The 24,042-nt window shown below is 44.5% G+C and overlaps 1 protein-coding gene and 1 pseudogene across 2 annotated transcripts in view; both read right to left on the bottom strand.

Moving 5' to 3' along the window:
* The window catches only part of LOC139456440 (rab GTPase-binding effector protein 1-like), a 43,473-nt gene that overhangs the window by 8,703 nt on the left and 10,728 nt on the right, over positions 1–24,042 (bottom strand). For both annotated transcript variants that reach the window (XM_071238148.1, XM_071238149.1), the window contains exons 4-21: positions 21,171–21,297; positions 20,183–20,285; positions 18,976–19,071; positions 18,500–18,589; positions 17,475–17,610; positions 16,706–16,864; positions 16,317–16,439; positions 11,163–11,209; positions 10,458–10,737; positions 9,871–9,995; positions 9,365–9,586; positions 9,117–9,215; positions 8,469–8,507; positions 7,870–7,971; positions 7,185–7,374; positions 6,692–6,858; positions 1,209–1,325; positions 244–354 (exon numbers count right to left, since the gene is read on the bottom strand). In XM_071238148.1, the coding sequence (XP_071094249.1) occupies positions 244–354; positions 1,209–1,325; positions 6,692–6,858; positions 7,185–7,374; positions 7,870–7,971; positions 8,469–8,507; positions 9,117–9,215; positions 9,365–9,586; positions 9,871–9,995; positions 10,458–10,737; positions 11,163–11,209; positions 16,317–16,439; positions 16,706–16,864; positions 17,475–17,610; positions 18,500–18,589; positions 18,976–19,071; positions 20,183–20,285; positions 21,171–21,297 (2,333 nt within the window). The remainder of the gene's footprint in view (positions 1–243; positions 355–1,208; positions 1,326–6,691; positions 6,859–7,184; positions 7,375–7,869; positions 7,972–8,468; positions 8,508–9,116; positions 9,216–9,364; positions 9,587–9,870; positions 9,996–10,457; positions 10,738–11,162; positions 11,210–16,316; positions 16,440–16,705; positions 16,865–17,474; positions 17,611–18,499; positions 18,590–18,975; positions 19,072–20,182; positions 20,286–21,170; positions 21,298–24,042) is intronic.
* On the bottom strand, positions 22,283–23,638 carry LOC139455978 (uncharacterized; annotated as a pseudogene).

Below are 24,042 nucleotides of genomic sequence, written 5' to 3'. Positions count from 1 at the left end.
GTGAGTGCTTGAGTGAGTTGAATGAACAGTGCTTTGAACAATAGAACATTTCAGTTATAATGTCAGCTAAATGTCAAGGAAAGTGATGTCAATAAAACATTTATCTCCATAAACTACTAACTTCATAATGCCTATCAAGAGGTTTAGGTCTATGACAAAGGTGCATGTCTCCCCACAAAAGCCTCTATTGAGAAAATGCTTATTAATATATTTTTCAATGACTCCAAACGTAAAGGTGTTTACCTTCCTGCGAGTGACACTGAAATTTTGTTTACAGTTATTGCAATCTTCAACATCTTCTTCATGTTGCCACCTCACTTCATTCTCTGCCTGCCGAATCTTCTCCAGCTGAATCTGAGGACATATGTACTAAAATTGATCCGGGCTCACAAAGGATGAAACATACTGCAGCTGTACTGATGTGTTGCTGGAGCTGCAAGCAACTCAGACAAGTTCTATGGTGCACAGAAGAAGATCATGTCAAATATACAGCAAATCAGGAAATTAATGTGTGTCGATGACTCACCCGAAATGTGCCATTCAAATAAACAAATAGAAAAGAAAACTTCATTTATATTTTTTCAAACAGAATCCAATCAAAATGATGAACACTCTGTTAATTGTTGTCAAACATTTAGTGCTTTTGTTACCAAGCTACATGATGACTTTCCTAAATAGATCTATATCAACTACTAGTAATCCAGGATAAGTTGAACCAAATCACAAAACGCGTTTGAGACAAGTAGGCACTGCACAGAAGTTGGGCTAACATATTTGGTTTGTTACAGGTAGAGAGGGTGTACACATGTTGAGCATGTGCAAGTCATGGCGATGAAATTGACTACCCTCCCATGGACACACGTGTTGCTCATAAGACTATTAAGAAGTCAATGTGACAAGTCGATACCAGGATTCTTAGCTGAGACATGCACATATGTATCATAGTACTTGTGGCAGACCAACAGCTACCCCTTTCTTCACAATGGTACACGTCAGTGGGCGGACCTCATTCAGTCATCCAGGGTTAATTGTCAGGCCACAACTCAACTTATCCTGGCTTACCAGTACATATCCATAGTCATTTTGCCTGTTCAAAGAAACTGCTGGATTACTGGATCACTTTGTGTAAAGAAACGTCACCAGTTACCAAGGACCTAAGTTACAAGTGTCTAGTATGTGACTTTTGACAAATGATGGATAACACAGACCTGCAAAGACTGTGAGAGTTTGACAAAGTCTCTCTGCACTGCTTCACTGTTGTCTAGGTCGACCTGCAGAGACTGGACCTTTCCTTTCAAGCTGTGCAGGTCATCCTCCAGCTTCACCTGCAACAACACATCAACTGATGCTTCTCAAGTAGTCCAGTAAGGAGTCATGTGTTCTCTGGTCATACTACATTTAGAGGTGTCAACCCCAAATAGATGCAGTGAGGCACAATTTGGGTCTAAAATGAGTGATCTGAAGAACAAAATAGTAATCCCCATTGGCATGACTGACTGACTTACTGGTTTTATATGGTGCAGACAAACCAAACATAATAATAATAATGGTTCAAACCTATGATTATACATTCTGGCACACATAAGCAGGGATGCCAAACTGAGGTAATTGTGAAATACTTTGATATTTAAGGTATAAAATTAGTAAAATCTAAATATTTTTTACATTTGTATCCTTATCCTGCATAACTCCTTAATGCATTTCACTGCTTACCTTATGACAACAAAAAGACAGCATACGACGATGGTCTTGGCTGAAGAAATTGTAGAATTTTCCTATTCGGAATATTCTATAAGTAATACGTTACCACTGTTATACTGAGGCTGTTGTCCCCCACAACTGCTCTTATAGCGAAAACTTCCACAGAGATCTCAATTACCTCATGCAGCACATGCGTAGCCACCTAGCTGCCATGTGACACCCTTCACTCTTGTCTCTTGCGAGAGCAAGTGCTCGGGGGACGGACGAGCGGGCAGCAGCCCAGTGGTAACGTATTACTTATAGAATATTCCGAATAGGAAAATTCTACAAATTACATCAAGTAATACGTTACCACTGTTATACCGAGGCTGACTGCTAGCGTTCCTTCCGACCAGCGGAAGTAAACACCAAGGCGGAAGCACTCGATGCGCATGCACATAGCTATAGGAATACCAAAGCACTGTCAAGTGCATACCGTAAGGCTCAATCGTCATTGCCAAAACGATTGCTGACTCCAAACGGCCCCACTGAATAGGTATTTCATCGCCGCAGCGGATGAGAACACAGTATCCGTGTGAGCTAAATCTAAGATCAGGTTAAACAGTCGAAAAGAGGGAAATTAATTTCTTTCGGACCGTATATCAGGAGAACAAGCCTACTTAAGCGTGTGTAATAGGCGCGTGACCTAAATTCAATATTGGAAAGCATGCATTACAAGGTTGCAATACACGACAGACAATTAAGTGAATAATTGTCAAATCCAAATAAAGAAACACACAGAAAGCCGCACTCACCTGTGGATGAGCGCGCTGGCTTCAGGACCCCCACTCCTGTACCCACGGCTGTGGGAACGTTGGAGTAGCCCCAGATTGACCACCGTGCAAGGTCTGAAGCCTGAGGAGTTCTGAATTGCGCTGGGCACACCCCTTAGATGACCGCTTGTGCCGCGATCAGCGGCCCAAGACGGTGCACACCATCAACGTCTTAATCAGAGACCCGTCTGAGGTAATGATTGGCAAAAACCAAGTCAGAACGCCAGTAAGAACCCTGCAATATTCTGTGAACAGATATATTGGAGTGTAGGGCAAATGTTGCCGCTAGCGCCCTAATCTTGTGCGGGTTTGACCCCGCAACCGGTAACCCCCGAGACCAGTACGCCAGATTGATGACAGAACGAAGCCATAACGCAATCGAGTTGCGAGTTATGTCAACCGTGCGATTAGGGTTTAGATGAAGCTGACGGGTGTGAGGGTGGATCAGCAGATCCGGTCTCACAGGCAGTGGAAGTGGCGACTGTATGGCCTGGGCCAGCAAGTCGGGGGTACCACGATCTGTTCGGCCACATCAGTAACATTCGACAGCGAACTCCTCAGAGCCGGCTTAGAATGAGTGGTATTAACACTGTCGGCGGGTAAGCATAAGCGTCCATGCCCGTCCAGTCTAACGCAAGAGCATCGTGATCGATGGCCCTCAGGTCCGCGACTGGTGATACAAACAACGGGAGTTGATAGTTGAACCTGGTTGCGAACAGGTCGACCATTGGACGACCCAAACGTTGGCACAGCCACTGAAACACCACTGGGTTTAGCATCCACTCCGGGGCTCGGATCCCGAGGCCTCGATAGAGCGTCGGCCAGTACGTTCCGCACACCTGGGATGTGACTGATGGGCGCGTACCTGGCACGGGACACTGTCCACCAGAGCGTAAAACTCGAACGCGAGATCGAGTAGCGAGTGACTGTGGGTTCCCCCCAGTTTGTTCACATAGGACACTACCGTCGTGTTGTCCGTCGCCAGCATGAGCCGGGCGTCGACTAGACGATGCTTCCAGTGATTGACTGCGTTTATCACTGCCTTGAACTCGAGGCAATTGATGTGAAGACCTTGTTCGTCTACGCAGCACAGCCCCGAGCTCCCCTCCCCCTCTAGATGGGCGCCCCAGCCCACTAGAGAGGCGTCTGTATACAGGTTCAACATGGCGCGGAAGGGCCGCATAGAGACACCTGATAAGACGTTGCAAGGGACTGTCCACCACTCCAGATGCGGTCGTAGCCGATCCGGGAGGGCGACGGTCGCACTGTTCTCCTGTGCCAACAACTGGATTAGAAACCGTTGCAGCGGGCGGAGTTGGAGACGACCCCGAACGGTGCAGTCCTGGGCTGATACAAGTAGCCCTAACAGCTGTTCCCAAAAGTGAACAGTTTGTTGCACCGCTAAGACTTTGGCAATCATCGCCTGAATCTTGTGCCACCGGTCTGGGGGGACAAAGAGGCGATGGGACACTGTGTCAAACCGATCTCCGATGAACTTCAAGTTCTGTGAGGGGGATAATTCGCTCTTGGGGAGATTGATTATCCACCCCAATGGCTCCAAGAGCCGACGTGCGAAATCGACATGGCGTGACAGGACGTCCGTCATTCGATTGGCCACTAGCGAGTCGTCCAGATCCAGGAGGAACCCCACTATGGGGTTGGTTAACCGGGTGAACAGCCAGGGAGCGGATGAAAGACCGAATGGGAGTACAACCCATTCATAGTGCCAGCCTTGAAAGACAAACCTGAGATACTTGTGATGATCCGAGTGAATCAGAACATGCAGATGAGCATCCTTCAGGTCGATCGAAACGAGCCGCCGGCATGATCAGTGCTTTCAGGTCCGCCAAGCTCAACATTCTGAACTTGGGCGGCTTGCGCAGGTAGACCGATTTCAAGTTGTGAATCATTCTGAGTTCGGCACTGTCCTTCTTGGGAACGAGAAATATCCTGGAGTAAAACCCCGGTGTTATTTCTGGTAGAGCTAACTCCCGAACTGCCCTCTTCTCCACCAACCTGCCGATGGCATCGGCGAGGAAGGGAAGATCGGTTTCCGAATAGAAACCTGCCGACGGGGCAACGGTGAGCGGCGGATTCGCTTTGAGATCGAGCCGATAGCCGTACCGAATCGTGTTGACCACCCACGGGTCGTCGAACACTTGGTCCCAATTCTCCCAGTAAGTCTGAAATCTGGCTCCTACCGAGGAAAGGGAGGCCTGACAGGCTGCGGCAGGCGCAACTGTCCAGGGCCAAGTGACTCGGGTTCGCCTACCGGCCAACTGAAGTTGACGCTGTCGGCATATGAACCCACCTGGAGGAACCCTTGCCGTCCTTAGACGGTTTGGGCTTACCGGCACCCTGGGGGCGGAAGAAGGACCCGACTCCTTGGACCTACCAGCCGCAGCATCCTGGCGTCGATGCAAGGACCCAACAAGACCCAGCGTGTGCCGAGAGGCCTCGGCGGACACAGCAGCTTGTTGTTCTTTAAGAACGCCAGGGATCTTGTTATTAAACAGGGTCTGTGCAGACCAAGGCTGCGAAAGGAGGACCTCCTGGTTGGCAGCGTCCAACCCCGAGGCGGCAAGGTACGCTTGCCGTCTGAGGAAGTGGCACGTGCCGGAAAGAAAGGCCGAAGCCCCTGGAACGTACTCAAGCGAAGCATTTAAATCGTTTAAACAGTTGTAAATGCGCTGGTCTCAGTCCGTGGGAGAACCTTCGACCAGACTGGCCATTGCTGCCAAGTAGGTATCCCCGTGCGACATAGCGAGCATGGATCGCCTAGCGAGGGTGTCCAACTGCTGCAAGGTAGCCTGTGGCACGGTAGCAGCCGGTGGGGCACGAACACCCTAACGCTCGATTTGGGCCTCCTCGGTGGGACCGGCCTCGCGGAAGGCAAGGTCATGCACCGGGAATGAACCCTTTCTCCAATAGGTGGAGGCAACGGAAGTCCCCGACCAGAGGCCGCCGCAAAGGCTTTCTCCAGGGAAGGGTTAATACCGTGCAACAATGTTGAAGCGGGGAAAGCACTGTCGGATGACTCCTCGTAGACCTCGGCGGAACCCACAGAGCCGCGGATTCCCCGCGGTACCAGAGGGGCTTGGGCATGTCCTCAAAGAGGTGCACAAAAATTACATTTAAAGTTTGGAGAGCAAATCTGCATGCATGCCAAACAAAGCGGATGAGGATCCTTGGAAGATTTTTTTCCACAACAATTATTACAACTCGCAAGCATAAGTTACGTTAAATAGAGAATTGTTGATGAGACGGAGTTAGAAGATTGCCATAGAATAAAACTATATTCTTTTGGCAGCTATTTTTTATGACTTGAAAGTGTATTTTACAAATATTGATACATGTAACGCCAAAGCTACTAGTATTTTAAAACATATGAATATGTTATACATACATAGCTGAGAATTGTAAACAATTTGACTACCCTTGCCTAAATAATCCACACAAAACTACACAACCTTGTGAAAGTAATATGAAGAGAATACATCACCCATCGTAGATAAAATTAAGAATTATATCCAAAGCTGAAGGTCTGCTGAGACATGTCCTTGATGTAGTGGGACAGGCAGTGATGCGAGGAAGGTGACGTCATCAAGGTCACATGGCAGCAGCGGTGGTCAGTGTAAAAAGCAGGAGTTGGACTTTGAAACAACTTTATTTCATCTCCCAAGACCATCGCCGTATGCTGGGTTTTTTTTGTCATAAGGTAAGCAGTGAATGCATTAAGGAGTATTGCAGGATAAGTATAAAAGATTTGGTGCAAGAAATATTAGTAATCAGTAGTTGATCAACTGTATGATTTGAACAAATCTATTGCATTGCATGTCATCACCCAAACCTCTCAACATTTGTAAACCTTCCCATCACAAGCTAAAACACTTGATTATTCATTGTTTATTGATTCCGCCAAAGGTGCCGGCTATGTTTTTATTGCTTAAGTTAGTAATCCATTTCATTAAATTTCATTTGGTTCCAAATATTGCGACGATTCCACCCAAACCATACTGGTTGCATCTCTGCTCATTATGTCAGCAACATTGCAGCTATAACAAAAATCCTCCACAAAACAGTGGTCGGTGGTAAAAATAAATAATATCTTACCAGAATTGAACAGTTGTGTCCAAAGTAAGCAGTCAGTAGATTAATGGATGAAAAGAGTTATCTACCTTAGAGCGCTCATGCTCCTCCACCCGTTGCTGTAGTGCATTGATGAGTTGCCTGGACTTGGCCTGCACGCTCTTCAGTGACTGTTCCGTCTCACGGAGTTTGGTCTCAGACTCCGCCCGCACTGAAGACTCTCTCTCCAATTCGGACTGCACACTCTCATGACATACTGAGACAAACAAACATGGCTCCTAAAGTACAAATGTGTCTCTTGGGTAAGTATTAGGAGACTTACCTAGAGAATACAAAAGCCTATTTTCCTGTCATTTGTTTAATATCACTTTCAGATTATTTTCTTCAGATTGATCTTTATCTGGCTTATATTCCACAAAACTGTCAAGTCTGTTTATTTAGGATATATACGTGGGTATGGCTACAAGACATGACAAGGTGTGTGGTGTGTCACTCCTATATGTCTACCAAGAACTATTTCCAAAAATATTTTGACTTCATGTGCCTAGTGAACCGGCCAAGTGAGACCCTCCTTTTCCTCACCTAGTTTCTCCTGCAGGGTGCTGAGTTCCTGGCTGAGTGTCTCCTCAATGGTGTTCTTCTCCTGCTGCTCTGACACCACCTGGTCCTTGAGGAACATGATCTCACTCCTCAGCGTCTCCTCGGTGTGCTCCTTTGCCACCTTGGCCGCGATGATCTCCTCCCGGTACTTCAGCAGCAACAGCTGCATCTCCTGCAACATGAGCATCACAACAGTGACTGAGTGAGTTCAGCTTATTTCAGTTATTTCAGTGACATTGGGAGGAAAGGCCACAATGCCTCAGGTCGTTGATTCTTACTACCACCAGGAAACGCTGACAGACCAAGGATTATATTTTGGGCAAAGCTTGCATTTAAATCAACCATCAGATCCTAGCAGCCAAAGGACATAACTTTGTACAGTGAGATGCAACACCAGAAAACAAGAGCCTTTATTTTGTTAGATTATGAGAAGAAAGAAACAAGCAATGAGTTGCCAAGTAGCCCTGAGATAGATATGACACCCACCTGGCAACAATGGCATGATAACTACTCACAATTTACAGACATACCATCCATACATATCCAGACTTTGCTAACTGGAAAAATGAGAATAGCAACATGCCCACACTAACTGTCAGACTATGTTGGGGACAGTGAGTTAGTCACACAGAAGTGTTGTGGGCTGGTTGTCTGCTGTTATCCTCACCTCCATGTTGTTCGGCAGGTTGATGTCCTCGTTCTGCAGCTGCTGGGCAGTTTTTGAATGTTTCCCAACCAGGCTATCATTTTCTTCTTGAATAAGTTTTATCTGAAGCACAGCAAGGTTTGTTTCAAAACATAGGCTATATTATGACAAAAACATGATGTCACTATAGACAAGTGCAGTCAGACATATTTCAGCTATGTCACTGCAACCTGGATTTAGTCTGGACAGGACTCACCGTGTGACCACTGGTTGATAGCATGAGCAATGATCCATGCTGGCAGTGCAGATAACACCCAATCAACCATTCTTATTGTTATGGGACAAAGGACAGCCAATCAGCCACATCCGACATTGTTATGAGCCAAACACCATTGGTATCAGTTCTTTCATAGAAAACATGAGGTATTTTGGACATATTCTGCCTCAGAGCCCCCAAGTAGACATTGCATATGAGAGACATTTCTGTCTGTCAGTAATTCCTGTAGTCATGATGTCCTTATTCCAAGTGTTACACTGACTTATAGCCAAGTGTATCTGTAACTAGATGTTGCACCTTGTGTGGAACAAAGACAAGTCCAGATCAAACAGATCATCCTTACCTCTTTCTGAATTTCCTCCCTTGACTCTGTGAGTGATTTCTGAAGATAAAAGGACCTCAATTGATCAGAAACAGTGTTACTACATGTTATTTATTGGGTAATGACTACAATGCAATGCCCTATGGTTGAGAAGTATGTCTATGACAGTTCATTCCATGCTACATAATACAAGTATTTGTTTGTTTATTAATGCCACACTCAGCAATATTCCAGCTATATAACAGAGGTCTGTAAATAATCGAGTCTGGACCAGACAATCCAGTGCAATTGGGATATGATGACATGCATCCACCAAGTCAGGGACTCTGACCACCCGATTGACAGTCACCTGTTTCAGCAAGCATGGGTTGCCGAAGATCTATTCTATGCTTGGACCAATTGGGATATGATGACATGCATCCATCAAGTCAGTGAGTCTGACCACCCGATCCACAGTCACATGTTTCAGCAAGTATGGGTTTCCGAAGATCTATTCTACCCTCGAACAAGTGGTCCCACGACAGTAGCAGATGCTATTTGCCTAGCAACTGGTCCTGGAGCTTTAGCTGTGACTATAGCATGATAGCAGCAGGTGCTATTTGCCTAGCAACTGGTCCTGTAGTGGTAGCAGTGATTATAGTGTGACAGTAGCAGGTGCTATTTGCCTACCAACTGGTCCTGTAGCTGTAGCTGTGACTGGATGAACTGTTGCTTGCATTCCTTCAGGTACTTCTCACAGTCCTGCAGCTTGTTGTTTAAACTGGAAATCTAAAAATAGCATTTATTTGAAAACATTGTGCATGTGACACACAAGTTTAAAATAGCATAACTGTCCCTTTGTGGGGTCTGTTATCGCAACCAAACTTAAACAATTCCCGAGCCCCACTGGAATATCAAATAGTTGTCCCCTGGCTCACCTGTTTCTCGGCCTCCTCTGATGATTCCTTTAAAGCCTCCTCCAGCTCGGTCTGGTATTTGGTAATGTTGGTAAGGGCCTGCTTCTCACTGTTCAGCTGGCGGTCCAGCCGCGCGGCCTCTGTGGTAGCGGCCTTCAATTCCTCCTGCACTGTCTGCAGCTGGGTCTCATAGTTGGTACACATATCACAGGGTCGACCCAGCTTCTCACGTGCAGACTTCACCTGGGCACAAGCAAACATTTAGCCCAAACAAGATGGCATCACGCCAAGGTCCGTACAATGAGTCAAAGTCAGTCAGGGCTTAGTTTCGCTAACTTGTTGTAACTCTCATACCTGATAGAGGAAGGCCCTTGTATTTTGAAATAGAGTGGTGTATACTATCCCCATCACTGTGAACAAAAACATGATAGACTGTAATGTGTCTGTACAAAGGCCCTCGGGACCTACTGGTGCCCTAACATGAACTTATTGGTGAGATTCATTGTTACTTGCTGCAGTAGTTTTACCTCATCTTGTATTAGTTTCCACTCCTTTTCACTAACGAGCCGCTTCCCTTCCAGTGACAATCCTTCAGTCTTCATCTTGGCACTTGCCAACAAGATACGTCTGGCTTCAGAGTCAGGGGTGGGATCTGTGACAGGAATAGGTTTATCATAGCAATGTTAGGTGCACGTCACAATACTTGGCGTTCCTGTCTGTAGAAGATCATGACATCATAATAGGGGCGTGAAACAAAGAAACAAAGCTTGCTTTTACACCGACAAGGTACAATGATACGCAATCAACCACTTAACCATGTCTTACCATCCGATCCAATGAGTCACCTTGTGTGACAGCGTAAGTTGCTGGGATCAATTCTAACCTTGAATTACCCCTGAGGCAGCAATATTACAGCTGAAAAAGCAAGTACTAGAGTCTGGACTTGGCACACTAGTAGTTGGGAGCATGAGCAAAATTGTAGGTGTAGGGATGCCAGGTCACACACTGCAACCACATGTTCATACTGACAGGAAACGGAATATAATAAACCACCTGTTATAGCCACATTAAAGAAACTGTGGGCAGATCCCTTGAAAATAAAGCATTTTTTTACCAGTAATTGATTTCATCTGAGCCTCTGTAAGCGAAGGGAGATTCAAGACTTTATCAGGACTAATTCTGATGGTCATGCCGTCCACCTCACTGAGGCTGTCATGGACACCGCTGTCAAGGAACTTGTCATCAAAGTTGATGTCCGGACTAGAAAGTGATTTGCGGATTTCATCGTCTGCTGACACATCAAATGGAATGAGTTCTTCTGATGTGTTGGAAATTAGTGATGCATTTGACCGGCTTTGAGACTTGTCCAATACATGGGGACGTCTCTTTAGTTTCTGTAACAGTGACAGAGGGAGTTTTTAACTATTCCAGCAATATATATTACAGTACACAAAAGAAGCAGCTTCATGTATTGCACACTTATGGGTTACACCATGGCCATTGGTGAGAGAACTACTGATAGACACTTTCACAACTGGGTTACTAAACAGTCGATAAAAGCTTGAATCAAAAGCTGCAGAATAAAATCAATGAAACTTATAGTGTACACTATAACAGCCTTCTGTTATTCGGGATCAAACAGTTCAAAGAATGACTGAGTCGGGTTGTAAAGACGGAGTACTGCTACAAAACTCCTTCTTATGGAATGTTACAGAAATACTTTTGGGGAAGATCACAAATTTGGCATATTCACTTAAAAAAATACCCATCATGAAGAGAGCAAACAGATTTACAGGTATCAGGCTCAAAGTGACCATACCTCTTTGGTTTCATCCTCACTTAAAGCAGCAGAGGCAGCAGCTTGTTCTGAAGCAGACATGCTGTAATGAGCATAGACAACGAACAAAGAAGTGTCCATAGTAGCATGTGGTCATCAACACAAGCCATGTATACTTGTTACACTGCCATATATAATGAGAATGTCTTTGATTCACTATACATGTTCTATGTTATAAATACAGTCAAACCTCATTAATATGGATCCTGTTACTCCTAAAAGCATAACATACACTCACACCACTGAAGTACTGTCGGAAATGCTAGAAAACTGCTTATCTGGCTTAATGTAATACGAGTCATAGGACTATAAAAAGAGCATATATCAAAATAACTCGAATTGACCTAATCTAGCCTGTCTTAACTGATATTGTGATTACCCTTAAAATGTACTTTAACAGGTAAAATGATGATAAACTTAGAAAACATTTGTGTGTTGTCATGCATATATGAAATGGCCTATTACCTGAGGTGATGGCCATCCTGTGCATACTCTCAGGTGCAAATGTCACCAAGTTGGTCTTAAAATATTGCTCTTATTGTACTTAATTGACATGTGTTGATGGAGTAGTAATTTTGGATATGTACTGCATTATATTTGCTTAGAAACATGATGGACTAGTTAAGAGCTATGAAACGGGATGAGTATTGGAAGGTTGCAGGTATGGAATCCAGAAGTATTTGTGGTTCTACGACCCTACACACCAACTCTACCCATTCACCTTCTCACGACCCTACAAACCAACTCACGACTCTACACACCAACTCACGACTCTACACACCAACTCACGACTCTACACACCTTCTCACGACCCTACACACCAACTCTAACCATTCACCTTCTCACGACTCTACACACCAACTCACGACTCTACACACCAACTCACGACTCTACACACCAACTCACAACTCTACACACCAACTCTATGCATCCACCTTATCATGACTCTACACACCAACTCATGACTCTACACACCAACTCACAACTCTACACACCAACTCTACGCATCCTCCTTATCACGACTCTACACACCAACTCTACGCATCCACCTTATCATGACTCTACACACCAACTCTACGCATCCACCTTATCATGACTCTACACACCAACTCTATGCATCCACCTTATCATGACTCTACACACCAACTCATGACTCTACACACCAACTCACAACTCTACACACCAACTCTACGCATCCTCCTTATCACGACTCTACACACCAACTCTACGCATCCACCTTATCATGACTCTACACACCAACTCTACGCATCCACCTTATCATGACTCTACACACCAACTCTATGCATCCACCTTATCATGACTCTACACACCAACTCATGACTCTACACACCAACTCACAACTCTACACACCAACTCTACGCATCCTCCTTATCACGACTCTACACACCAACTCTACGCATCCACCTTATCATGACTCTACACACCAACTCTACGCATCCACCTTATCATGACTCTACACACCAACTGACCACTCTACACACCAACTCTACGCATCCTCCTTATCACTACTCTACACACCAACTCTACGCATCCACCTTATCATGACTCTACACACCAACTCTACGCATCCTCCTTATCACGACTCTACACACCAACTCTACGCATCCTCCTTATCATGACTCTACACACCAACTGACGACTCTACACACCAACTCTACGCATCCTCCTTATCACGACTCTACACACCAACTCTACGCATCCTCCTTATCACGACTCTACACACCAACTCTACGCATCCTCCTTATCACGACTCTACACACCAACTCTACTCATCAACCTTATCACGACTCTACACACCTTATCACGGCTCAACACACCTCATGACTCTACACACCAACACTACTCATCCACCATCTCATGACTCTACATCACGATATGGCTGAAAATATTGCCGATGTGACGTTAAGCATTAACTCACTCACTCACTCATGACTCTACATCATGACTCTACACCCCAACTCCACTCATCCACCTGATCATGACTCTACACCTCAACTCCACTCATCCACCTGATCATGACTCTACACCTCAACTCTACTCATCCACCTTATCACGACTCTACACCCCAACTCAACTCATCCACCTTATCATGACTCTACACCTCAACTCCACTCATCCACCTGATCATGACTCTACACCTCAACTCCACTCATCTACCTGATCATGACTCTACACCTCAACTCTACTCATCTACCTGATCATGACTCTACACCCCATTTCCACTCATCCACCTTATCATGACTCTACACCTCAACTCCACTCATCCACCTGATCATGACTCTACACCTCAACTCTACTCATCTACCTGATCATGACTCTACACACCAACTCCACTCATCCACCTGATCATGACTCTACACCTCAACTCCACTCATCCACCTGATCATGACTCTACACCTCAACTCCACTCATCTACCTGATCATGACTCTACACACCAACTCCACTCATCCACCTTATCATGACTCTACACCTCAACTCCACTCATCCACCTGATCATGACTCTACACCTCAACTCCACTCATCCACCTGATCATGACTCTACACCTCAACTCCATTCATCCACCTGATCATGACTCTACACACCAACTCTACTCATCCACCTAATCATGACTCTACACCTCAACTCTACTCATCTACCTGATCATGACTCTACACACCAACTCCACTCATCCACCTGATCATGACTCTACACCTCAACTCTACTCATCCACCTGATCATGACTTTACACACCAACTCCACTCATCCACCTGATCATGACTCTACACCTCAACTCTACTCTTCTACCTGATCATGACTCTACACACCAACTCCACTCATCCACCTGATCATGACTCTACACCTCAACTCTACTCATCCACCTGATCATGACTCTACACCCCAACTCACTCATCCACCTGATCATGACTCTACACCTCAACTCCACTCATCCACCTGATCACGACTCTACACCCCAACTCCACTCATCCACCTGATCATGACTCTACACCTCAACTCAACTCATCCACCTGATCATGACTCTACACCTCAACTCCACTCATCCACCTGATCATGACTCTACACCTCAACTCAACTCATCCACCTGATCATGACTCTACACCTCAACTCTACTCATCCACCTGATCATGACTCTACACCTCAACTCCACTCATCCACCTGATCATGACTCTACACCTCAACTCAACTCATCCACCTGATCATGACTCTACACCTCAACTCCACTCATCCACCTGATCATGACTCTACACCCCAACTCTACTCATCCACCTGATCATGACTCTACACCTCAACTCTACTCATCCACCTGATCATGACTCTACACCCCAACTCTACTCATCCACCTGATCATGACTCTACACCTCAACTCTACTCATCCACCTGATCATGACTCTACACCTCAACTCTACTCATCCACCTGATCATGACTCTACACCTCAACTCCACTCATCCACCTGATCATGACTCTACACCTCAACTCCACTCATCCACCTGATCACGACTCTACACCTCAACTCCACTCATCCACCTTATCATGACTCTACACCTCAACTCCACTCATCCACCTGATCATGACTCTACACCTCAACTCCACTCATCCACCTGATCATGACTCTACACCTCAACTCCACTCATCCACCTGATCATGACTCTACACCTCAACTCCACTCATCCACCTGATCATGACTCTACACCTCAACTCTACTCATCCACCTAATCATGACTCTACACCTCAACTCTACTCATCTACCTGATCATGACTCTACACACCAACTCCACTCATCCACCTGATCATGACTCTACACCTCAACTCTACTCATCCACCTGATCATGACTTTACACACCAACTCCACTCATCCACCTGATCATGACTCTACACACCAACTCTACTCATCCACCTGATCATGACTCTACACACCAACTCCACTCATCCACCTGATCATGACTCTACACCCCAACTCTACTCATCCACCTGATCATGACTCTACACCTCAACTCCACTCATCCACCTGATCACGACTCTACACCTCAACTCCACTCATCCACCTTATCATGACTCTACACCTCAACTCCACTCATCCACCTGATCATGACTCTACACCTCAACTCCACTCATCCACCTGATCATGACTCTACACCTCAACTCCACTCATCCACCTGATCATGACTCTACACCTCAACTCTACTCATCCACCTAATCATGACTCTACACCTCAACTCTACTCATCCACCTGATCATGACTCTACACACCAACTCCACTCATCCACCTGATCATGACTCTACACCTCAACTCTACTCATCCACCTGATCATGACTTTACACACCAACTCCACTCATCCACCTGATCATGACTCTACACCTCAACTCTACTCATCTACCTGATCATGACTCTACACACCAACTCCACTCATCCACCTGATCATGACTCTACACCCCAACTCTACTCATCCACCTGATCATGACTCTACACACCAACTCCACTCATCCACCTGATCATGACTCTACACCCCAACTCTACTCATCCACCTGATCATGACTCTACACCTCAACTCCACTCATCCACCTGATCATGACTCTACACCTCAACTCTACTCATCCACCTGATCATGACTCTACACCACAACTCTACTCATCCACCTGATCATGACTCTACACCTCAACTCTACTCATCCACCTGATCATGACTCTACACCTCAACTCCACTCATCCACCTGATCATGACTCTACACCTCAACTCCACTCATCCACCTGATCACGACTCTACACCTCAACTCCACTCATCCACCTTATCATGACTCTACACCTCAACTCCACTCATCCACCTGATCATGACTCTACACCCCAACTCCACTCATCCACCTGATCATGACTCTACACCTCAACTCCACTCATCCACCTGATCATGACTCTACACTTCAACTCCACTCATCCACCTGATCATGACTCTACACCCCAACTCCACTCATCCACCTGATCATGACTCTACACCTCAACTCTACTCATTCACCTTCTCGCAACACTACACCCCAACTCTACTCATCAACATTCTCACGACGCCACAGAATCTACATATCCACCTTCTCATGACTCTACCAACTCACCACGAAGACTACTCACCCATCCTTGATACACTGTGTTTCCTTCTCTCAGCCTGCTCCTTCTCCTGCTTTTCCCTGGCTTCCTCCAAATCCTTCACTTTCTTCTCTTGTGCTTCCCGCTCCAAATCTTTCTGTTGGAGCTCTGAAAATATTGTTAATATTTGTTACAAAGAACCTCTCTTTCTAAAACAATAACATTTACAAAAGCAGGTCTGATATGAGATGGCCTCATAATTTGTGGATACAGAGGGCATTAACTATACAGTATGAACATCACATTGGCTGTGAATTAACATCCAGCTCACAATACCTGTAGATCTGCAGTACTGGATGACTGATATGAAACAGACTGGAATGAGAATATTTCACCATTATTTGAAGCTTTTAGATAAGGTCTTCAACAAGCACCTGCTATCTGCCTCTGCTGCTCAGAGGTGAGGACAGTCTCCATGCGTCGCATGTCCATCATCATGAGTCGCTGTGACTCCAAGAACTGGTCATTGGCCATCTGCCATGTCTGTTTCAGTGCCTCATGGTTTTGTTTCTCGTCCTCCAGCAGTGAACATACTGCAGAAAGAGAGAGACAACAATCCACAAAAAAAACTACTGCACATTACATGGGATCTGAAACACCTAGGATTTTCCTACTCACATGTAATCTTAGCTAGCACTGATTAGACATGTTAGACAGTTTCACAGTCCCATTGATTCTTAGAATCTCAGCAGAATGTATGCTTAACATAATCTGCAAAGTACGAGGACATTCCATATAGTTGTGTGCAATATAACTGGTATACTGGTATAATGCAATATGGCCGTCAGCGAAACATGTATCACAATACAACTTTTAATATTTTCCAAAGTCACAGAAGAATTAATACATAAGAACATAAAATTGATCTACTATCCGGAGGCATTTGGATGGACTGGGTTCCTATCCAAACAGCACAGACTTCACAATGTTAACATTAACATTCCATATTGACATAATCAATGGGTAGTCTCGGTTATTCACACTACCCATTTCACAATCTGAAGTCTGGGTTATTGAATGAAAAATTCCATTTGAACATACTCGGCCCCCAATACGTATTGCAATATGTATCGCACTACAGCTCTCTGTATTTTGATTTATTCCAATACGATTTATGTGCCAATACCAAGTCCCAGGCCTCACCCTCATTCATCTCCTTCTGGACCCGGTCCATGTCCTCACACAGGACATTCTTCTGCGTGGTGAGGACTGCCACATACATCTCCAGGTCCGTCCTTGCTGCCTTCTCTCCCTTCAAGTACTTCATCAGCTTGGCAATCTACAACATACCCGCCAAGTGCAATTTTCCACCCACATAATATAATTACCCATCAATGGAGGGTTTTACATGAGCAAATGTCTTGGATGTAGTGAGTCTGGCTCAGTGACCCGTTGATAGCCTTTTGTAGTATCCTGTCAGCCTAAGGACGTTGATCACAATTTTAACCCCTGGTTTATATAGCCTACTTAAGGTTCCAGTTATTTAGATGCAATACTGCACATCAAGCAAGTCAAGGTGAAATATGTGTGTGTCTGGCTGTCTGTGTGTCTGCTTGTACTAATGCCGATGTTTTTATAGTGTTAGCCCACTGAGATATGCCGCAGCTTAACATAAATAACCCACTCAGACTTAGTACAGTCAATTCACAGTTAAGGCTGTATGACTGATTCAAAATATTTTAAAAAGCATTGCCTGGAATGGAAGTTGCCAGTTTGAAACTAGTGCCACAAATCTCAAGAAAGCTGTTTCTTAATGGCTAATGTCGACTGTTAGGCATTTCATTGGTCGGTCAAAGTTGGCGAAAGGCCGTTCTGACGTGACCTGTAATGGGATGGGCTCAGTGGTAGCGAGAACTTGTATGTTATTTTAATGATATTGAGCTAATCCAAGCATGTGATTAATCCTCTTTTGTTTATTTAAAGCATTAATTGTTGTTTGTTGTAATATGTAGCTACCAGCCGACTCGTCTCGCATCAAAACACGGGGCTGTGTACACACGGGCAGATGACCACAGAATACGCTGATCACTGTGTCTGCTGTTTACCAGAGCATAAATATATGGTATGCTGTCATGTTGAAAGCTTTCATAAAAACACACGTCTACAAGTTGTACACGAATGCAGAACATTCAGATGAACAAGTTTCAATACATATCTTATGTGTATACCTTTTCATCAGGGTCCTTTAAATCATCCAGATCTGGTAGAGATGGAGATTTCTTCGCCTCATCGCCCAGCAGACACTCATTCACAGATAACTGTAAAGCAATCAGAAGATTCAGTACACATGCATGTCCATGAAAACGACAAATTCAAAACAATCGTCTGTCTCCTCCAACAGTTTCCCCTCACGCTATGTGGTACAGTTAACAAACATCACAGCTGACACATTTATAGCTATAACCTGACAAAATGCTGGAACTCTGGTTCTGTACATACAATTCACAATATCTTGCATAATATACATCTCTGTGTACACTGAGGATCTTTCACCAACAAGTATGTGTATTGGACAGGGCGTAACACAATTTGAGAACTGTCACTTCTTTATTATTCATGACCTTGCCCATGTTAAAGCCTGAAGGAAGACTTGTTGGCGTCCCTAGACTCTCCCTCATATTCTCATGCCTGTTATCTAACATACCTTCTGTTCTGCGAGCTTCAGTTTTTCCTTCAGCATAGAAATCTCCTCCTCAAGTGGCATCACCACAGACTTGAGCATCTCAGCGTCTTCCTGGGCCTGAAGGAACAATGATTGAGTCACATCTTACACTGCTTTAGCCGTTATGATTAGGACATGGAGATCCTTTGTCTCAGGTACACCCACCAATGATCCTACTTAAGTCCTTATGACGAAGTCACACAGTCCTTCACGTACACCCACCAATGATCCCACATAAATCCCTATGACGAGGTCACACAGTCCCTCACATACACCCACCAATGATCCCACATAAATCCCTATGACGAGGTCACACAGTCCTTCACGTACACCCACCAATGATCCCACATAAATCCCTATGACGAGGTCACACAGTCCCTCACGTACACCCACCAATGATCCTACATAAGTCCTTATGACGAGGTCACACAGTCCCTCACGTACACCCACCAATGATCCTACATAAGTCCTTATGACGAGGTCACAGTCCCTCACATACACCCACCAATGATCCTTCTTAAGTCCCTATGACGAGGTCACACAGTCCTTCACATACACCCACCAATGATCCTACATAAGTCCTTATGACGAGATCACACAGTCCTTCACATACACCCACCAATGATCCTACATAAGTCCTTATGACGAGGTCACACAGTCCTTCACATACACCCACCAATGATCCTACATAAGTCCTTATGACGAGGTCACACAGTCCTTCACATACACCTACCAATGATCCTACATAAGTCCCTATGATGAGGTCACACAGTCCTTCACATACACCCACCAATGATCCTACATAAGTCCCTATGACGAGGTCACACAGTCCTTCACATACACCCACCAATGATCCTACATAAGTTCCTATGACGAGGTCACACAGTCCTTCACATACACCCACCAATGATCCTACATAAGTCCCTATGACAAGGTCACACATTCCTTCACATACACCCACCAATGATCCTACATAAGTTCCTATGACGAGGTCACACAGTCCTTCACATACACCCACCAATGATCCCACATAAGTTCCTATGACGAGGTCACACAGTCCTTCACATACACCCACCAATGATCCCACATAAGTTCCTATGACGAGGTCACACAGTCCTTCACATACACCCACCAATGATCCCACATAAGTTCTTATGACAAGGTCACACAGTCCCTCACTTACACCCACCTTCCTCATGCTGTCCTCTAAGTTCTCCTGTTCAGGGGTCAGGTTGGGGCCAATCCCTCCTACTCGCTTCAAAGACTTGGCAACATTGGCGAGAAAACCTTCCCTGAAACAAAACATCATATTTATAGGCCATGTATAACTATTAGGCCTCCCTAGTAATGAATGAGTGAGTGAATGGTTGCCTACAATGCAGATACACAATAGACACATACAACATCCTTGGTAGTCACATTATGACGACACATATGAAACAAACTTTGAACATTTGATATTAGATAATTTGACTGTGGCCAATATCCCCAGGTCCATGTAACATATGTTTGTAATAAACTAACTCCGTCTTAGCATGTCACTGCATGAGGCATTTCCCTTAGCAAGAACCTGCCAAATTTCAAAGGCGTACTATTCATTTTCAATTAGTAGTGAGAATCATGACAACATTTTGGAAGAAAACTAGTAACCTTTACAAGGTTTTCCCAAACTATATCTTGAGTGTATGCATTCAATGTCATTCATGGTGGCCACCGATCCAAACCTCAATATCAGTCATCCCTGTACCCACCAATACACACTTGACACACCTGACACAACAAGCATGGGTGAATGCTTTTTAATGTGGCAGACACCAATATTCCAGCAGTATGTAAACAACTGAGTATCATCCAAGCCAACTAGTGGTTGTAAGTATGGGCGTGCTCTACTGTGAGGGCCATGATGCCATGCAATCATCTGATCACACACCCATCCCCTTTTAACTGGGTACCTACTCTGAACCTATTTGTCCACAGGGGACAACACACATGAGGTGCTTGAAATCTATTCTACGTCCATAGGGTATATATAGCTGTGATATCAGCAGGATCTATGTGGTGATTAGATGCCTGTCATCTACATTGGATGCAGCACAACACACGACCATAGACGCTGGAAGGCTGGCATCGAACATTATAGCACGTACAGTATTCCATACCATGCTGCTTCAACTGACCTTTCCTGACTGAGTTTGCTTCGCAGTGATTGAATTTCTTCCTCGTACTTAACGGTGAGATTGGACAGTTTGGTTCTCTCGCATTCGTACTGAGCTGCTGTGGAGTTGGAAGCCTCATCTGCTGCTTCTAAAAAAAACCCAAAATATATGAAGTTATGTGATCACATAAAAACAAGTGACTTCATCAGGTGTATTAAATATTAAAAAAAACAGAGTCCAGATACTCATGCTTGTCAAAACTCCTTTATTCACACTGGGCAAAAGGGTTTTGACTCTGTCTTTATATTTATTTATTTTTATATATATATATATATATATATATATATATATATATATATATATATATATATATATATATATACACACACACACATACACACACACACACACATATATATAATGTATTTTTTAGAGTAAAAATATCATTTATACTTATCCTGACTCATACTTATTGCTTATCTCTCTCTCTTCCGAATAGGTAGTGGAAACGTCCTGTGCTGTTCCCAAAGAACAGAGAAAACAGCTCCCCCAAACGCACCCTCACTCTGCACATGCGCACCGGAACCATGTGACCAAGCCCAGTAACTCATCACTCTCTCTTATTTCCTACTTAATGGTCGTAACACATCAGTGGAAAGAGGGGAAGGCCGGGAGGGTACTCATTCGTATGAGTCAGGATAAGTATAAATGATATTTTTACTCTAAAAAATACATATTGTATCTTTTCCTGACTCATACTTATTGCTTGAATCTCACAGTAGGTGGTGGGTTTTACCTGTATGTGTGATAAACGTTGATCTGTTCTATAAACCCCATAGGAACGTTGTTAATCTTCTGTGTAAATTCTTAATTGGGGACCACCTTCCTTTTTTGTGAGCAGCAAAATGGAAGTAAATCATACAGATTTGTGGATTTATAAGGTTTCTAAGATTAAATCTTGTTCACCTTAAACGATTAGGGTGTTAAGAGAAGAGCAATAATCTTAACACAATCATTTCTCACTCATGTGCTGAATTACATAGTAAAACAGGGGGCATGGACTCTCAGTCGTTGGTTATGGAACAGTAACCTGACGTCAACAAGTCTACGTGATATTGGGTGAGTGTGATCTTCTAATGTCGTCTGGTAGGAATCGTGAGTTGTTGTGCCACAACTAATGGTCCGAATTGGTCTCTGAGGTAGTGATTGGCGAAAAACGTATCTGATTTCCAGAAACAGCCTTCCATAATAGTTGCTATGGAGCAGTTGCCGTGAAGTGCCAAAGTTGAGGCTAAGGCTCTTACTTCGTGCGGGTTGGAGGCTGAAGGGGGGTCCAATCCCACTGCTCTGTATGCTCTGAGAATAACAGCTCTCATCCAAAATGATATAGTTGTTCTGGATACCTCTGTGTGTTTATTCCTTAATAAAGGAATAAATAGTCTCTTAAAACCTTGTCTTCTAGGTTTAGACTTTTGTAGGTATAACCTTAAGGCTCTGACTGGGCAAAGTGATAAATCCTCTGTATCCTCTGCACCAAGGACGGAGGAAAGAGCCGTAATGTGGAATTGTCCGTCTGGTTGGCCTGGTAACTGGTTCTTTGCAATAAAGTCCCATCTTAAGCCAAGGTGCGCTGATGAGTTGTTACCACTGTCAAATGTGATGCGATTGAAGTCTATCGCATGGATTTCAGACATTCTGGCTGCCGTAGCTAATGCCAGAAAAAATAGGGTTTTCTGCGTCAGGTGTTCATAGTCGGCCTGTTGGAGCGGTTCGTATGCATCACTGGTTAGGTGTTGCAGCACTATATTTAGGTCCCAAGCTGGATCTCTAAATCTTTTCTGTTGGTCCTCAAGTCTGAAGGATCTGAGTAGGGCTATCAGCTCGGGAACTTTAATAAGTTTTATCCCGTTAGCCATTGTCAGTACAGAACTGATAGCGGCCAAATAAGTGCCCAGTGTCGAACCTTTAAGATTCCTTGTACTTCGTAAGTGACATAGGTAATCTGCTACTTGTGGTATAGTAGCTTTGGCTGCAGAAAAACCCTTGGATGTTGCAAACTGGTCAAAACTTTTCCATTTATCATCATAGAGATTCCTCGTTGATCTACGAAGTGCTTAGGAGACTGCCTTAGCTGCTCTTATGGAATATCCTCTTTTAACGAGACTGCTCTTGATATGCTCCATACGTGAAGTTCGTATAGATCTGGTCTTGGATGGACCTGATTGGAGTGAGGATGTAGCAGTAGATTCTCTGCTAGTTCGACGAGATCTGGAAACCACGTTCTCGCCGGCCAGTAAGGCGCTACCAAAAGCAATTGTAGGCTGCTCGTGTGTAGGATCTTTTGTAATATCTGTGGTATTACGGCTGGTGGAGGAAACGCGTACGCATTTAGTCCCTCCCATGATATTGACAGAGCATCGACTGACCAAGCTAGTGGGTCTGGCACTGGTGATACAAATGTTGTTATCTGATTGTTGAATCTGGTTGCAAATAGGTCTATCAGTGGGCAACCTTTCTCTTTTATTGCCAGTTGGAATGCTTCTGGATGTAGCTTCCATTCTGTCGGTGATGGTTTGGCTGGCCTGGATTAGGCGTCTGCTAAGACATTTGCCACTCCTGGTATATGTCTTGCCTTTATTGTTAAGTTCAGATTGTCTACTAGCTCGTAAAGTGGAAATGTCAACTTCAAGAGGGTCTCCGATTTGGTCGTGCCTTGAAGGTTTATATTGTATGCCACAGTTGAATTGTCTGTTCTGATCATCAGACGTTGGTTTCTTAACTGTGGGGCCCAGTGAAATATTGCACGGATTACTGCCTCGTATTCCAGATAATTGATGTGGTAGAGCTTTTCTGCTTCTAACCATAGGCCTGCTGTTACTTCTCCGTTGAAGTG

The sequence above is a fragment of the Haliotis cracherodii genome, unplaced genomic scaffold (assembly GCF_022045235.1).
Source record: "Haliotis cracherodii isolate W230 unplaced genomic scaffold, xgHalCrac1.p SCAF_11, whole genome shotgun sequence".
NCBI classification, from domain to species: domain Eukaryota; kingdom Metazoa; phylum Mollusca; class Gastropoda; order Lepetellida; family Haliotidae; genus Haliotis; species Haliotis cracherodii.
The sequence above is the reverse complement of the archived record's forward strand: the minus strand, read 5'-3'. Positions and strand labels throughout refer to the sequence as shown.